General features: G+C 33.5%; 1 protein-coding gene across 1 annotated transcript in view; it reads right to left on the bottom strand.

The window, feature by feature from the left end:
* The window catches only part of LOC105624856, a 20,216-nt gene extending 17,850 nt beyond the window's left edge, over nt 1-2,366 (bottom strand). Inside the window, exons 1-2 of the mRNA XM_012206208.1 lie at nt 2,216-2,366; nt 1,350-1,352 (exon numbers count right to left, since the gene is read on the bottom strand). Of these exons, the coding sequence (XP_012061598.1) occupies nt 1,350-1,352; nt 2,216-2,366 (154 nt within the window). The remainder of the gene's footprint in view (nt 1-1,349; nt 1,353-2,215) is intronic.
* Nucleotides 2,367-3,342: the final 976 nt, after the last annotated feature.

Raw genomic sequence — 3,342 nt, 5'->3', positions numbered from 1 at the left:
CTAACTAATAGTAGTTAGTATAGTAGTACGTAAGTAAGTAGTAGTGCGGAGTGTACGACGAACGTACGTAGTAAGTAGTAGTATTAGTTAGTATGTATGTGTGTGTGTGTGTGTGTGTGTGTGTGTGTGTGTGTGTGTGTGTGTGTGTGTGTGTGTGTGTGTGTGTGTGTGTGTGTGTGTATGCAGCCAACATTCGTGCAAAGTCCTGTGCTAGTACAGTCGAATGACAAGTCGCCAAACGAGTTTTGAATTGAATATTTCATCGGGTGAACTCGGGGGCTTATACCCGACACGACTTTCTCGTCTTGACAGGAGCATCAGTATCATACACGAGCAATATATAAATATATATTGAAAAATAAATGTGTACGGTAGACAATAAAAGCCGTGTAGGGAGAAAAAAATTTTATTTTTCAAATGAAAAACATCAGAATTTTTTCTTTATGCTTTTATAAAGCTGCAATAATACAGTGACCGTGGTGATGATTCTTTCAAAGCGTTTGATAAGATTGCGCCGCATTACTTTAAGTGCGACTTTAGAAAAGTGGTCGTAACGGCGACAAAGTTAAACTTTCATGAGACTCTGAAAATGGGTAACTGTATATATCACTTTGAATAATTTATGTTTAATATGATGCGAATTATAACAGGATTTATGTCTTCGTATTCCACAGAGAAAAATACATAGATATCTTTCTTAATTAAGAAATATGAAATAAAGAAAAATTGTTAGGAAAAAATATAAGTACACGTTACATAATTTTGTGCTTTGCTGCGAAAATCTACAGAATTCTACAGAATTTTTTGACGTTTTAGTAAGCACTAAAAAAACAAGAAACTTAAATGACACGCTCGTCCCTCGAGCGTGCACAATTTTTTTTCACATACTGCTATGAAAGCCTGAAATTGTACTTGCATGAGCGCTCCAGAACGGTCGACTGCAGCGAACGACTCTTTAAAGTCTGATCGGTTCAGCATTGAAATCCGGGACCTACTACAAAGCTATGTAGGACGAATGTACATCTTCTTACTAGCTCTCGGCGGAAAAGCCAGCGCAAGCATCCACAGAAAGTAAATATCCGAACGGTCAAGTTAATATAGAGAGATTGTAGTTCATCGGAAATCGACAATGTAGCCATTCAACTTGTAATTTGCCAATCGCAGCAAATAATGGAGAATAATTCCACGCTCGTTCACGAATAAAAAGATTCGAAATAACATTTTTCGATGATTCTCTTTTTTCGTGTATTTTTATTTGTATTGTCAATCAATGACTTTTTGTTCTCAGACAGAATCACGATAATTCAACGTTTTTACAGATTTTTTTACGTAAAATAAAATTTAATCACCCTCTAAATCGCATCACGCCGTAAAATTTTACATGTTATCGAAACTTTCCCATGCTCGCAAGTTTAGTGCAAGCGAGGGGCATGAAAGTCTAACTTTAGCACCAAACGAATCACTCTTACGGCTCGGTTTCTCAGCTTAGCCACGTAGTGTTCAACTTTAGAGAAGATAATTAAACCCGAAGTTCCTTGCTCTTCGATTCCAAATTTCTGCGCGACGTTTATTATGTTACAATGGCGCCGGAGATTATTCGGTGCGATAATCTGAGATACACTTTTGGGTCAATATGCTTAAGACATTTACATCAATTCTCTATACATTTACTTGGCACAAATTCAATTTAATTCTTTTCTTTCTCTTTTTAAAACTACAATTGTAATAAATATAATCGCATCCTATAAAGTTGTCACTATCAATTTAGAAAGAATAAGGTAGTTTGATTCTTTCTTTCTCTCAAGTATCAAATTAAAGAGAAGAGCTGATACAATTGAAGAGAAATGCTGATATGATTGAATTTTTTCTACGGAGTATAGATATGTTAAGATCATGAAGTACGTAGTTCATATTTATTATATCTATGATTATACAACAAATAAACTAACATTATTCGTTGTCTTTTTGACATTAAATGATATCATTTTAATATTAGTTAGATGTTATAATAAAATGACAAAAAATAACATCAGTTTGTTTTGATGAATAAAGTTAAATTTGCAGGTAAAAACGTAAGAATTACATTTGCAGAATGTGTAGAGAAAAAACAGTGAGAAATAAATCAACTTATCTTGTTTTAGCGATTTCTGCTTCGATACGTATAAAAAAAATTGCACTTGTATTTGCAATTTATATATCGCTGTGTATAACGCACCTTGCAATTGAGTGATATTCCTGGTGACTTTGTGGCTGTTAACAAGCTGCTCGTGCAGGTGTCTGTTGCGGTGCCGTGGATAATTGGCGATAACGATTGTGATTGCCGCCAATACGAGGCAGAACCTCGACCCCCACACTGGTCCTGTCATCGCCCGTCGGATCTCGCATCCCCCGTGGTTTTTTAAATACAGTTGGGATTGTTGGAAAGTCTATCGATGCTTCTGTACTGTATCCGATTTTTCTCTTTCTCTTTGTTCTGAAATCCAAACATCGCTGTATAAAGATATAAAGATATAAAGAGATATACGAATCTGTACCATTTATATTCAATAAATATGAGACACAGTTAAATTATTGATAAATTGAGGCTAAACTATTTAATAATGTTCCAGATAATAACTTAATATTATTTAATACTGATGACGATATTTTCATGTTAAAATGACAAATAATGACAGCTTATTCTTAGGGTATATTGAATAGATAGGTAAATTAAGTAGGTAAATTAAATAAATAAAAAAACGTTAGATATAAAAACGTTAGTGAGTCGAGACTAGATCTTATTGTCTAATAATATTTTTCCATGCGAATTTTTAAAAACATTTCTAATTCTTCAAATTGTGTTGAGCACAGCCGATTTTGAAAACGCAGTTTTCAATTTATAAAAATTAGCAATAAGATGAAATAGTAGAAATAGATATATGTATAGAGGAAGATTGCCGAGATGTCTTTGTTTTTAGACAATATTTTTCAAATGAAAGATAAAAATAAAATTTTAAATTTTTAAATATTTTAAATATTTATTTTTCTTATTAAAATTTAACAAATACTAGAATACGTGACTCGATTGTGTTATTTCTCGTAGTTGCTGCCGCAGTGCGTATATTGTTCTATATTGCTTTTGTTCGTATATGTGCATCTCGTCGAGTGGCGCGTGGAAATAAACGAAAATGGAAGTTACTGTGGACAACGCACAAGAAAAATGCGATGATGACATGCGAAACAAGTGAGAATTTAGATGCGCCCTAAAAAAATATATTATTTTGTTATGCTGCGATGCATCTTCTTTTTCCTAAATCCATATTCAAAAGGAGAGCTATATATAATGATAGCAAACGAAAAGGA

Source organism: Atta cephalotes (assembly GCF_000143395.1).
Source record: "Atta cephalotes unplaced genomic scaffold scaffold00091, whole genome shotgun sequence".
NCBI classification, from domain to species: Eukaryota; Metazoa; Arthropoda; class Insecta; order Hymenoptera; family Formicidae; genus Atta; species Atta cephalotes.
Note: the sequence above shows the minus strand (reverse complement) of the source record. Positions and strands in the feature narration are given on the sequence as shown.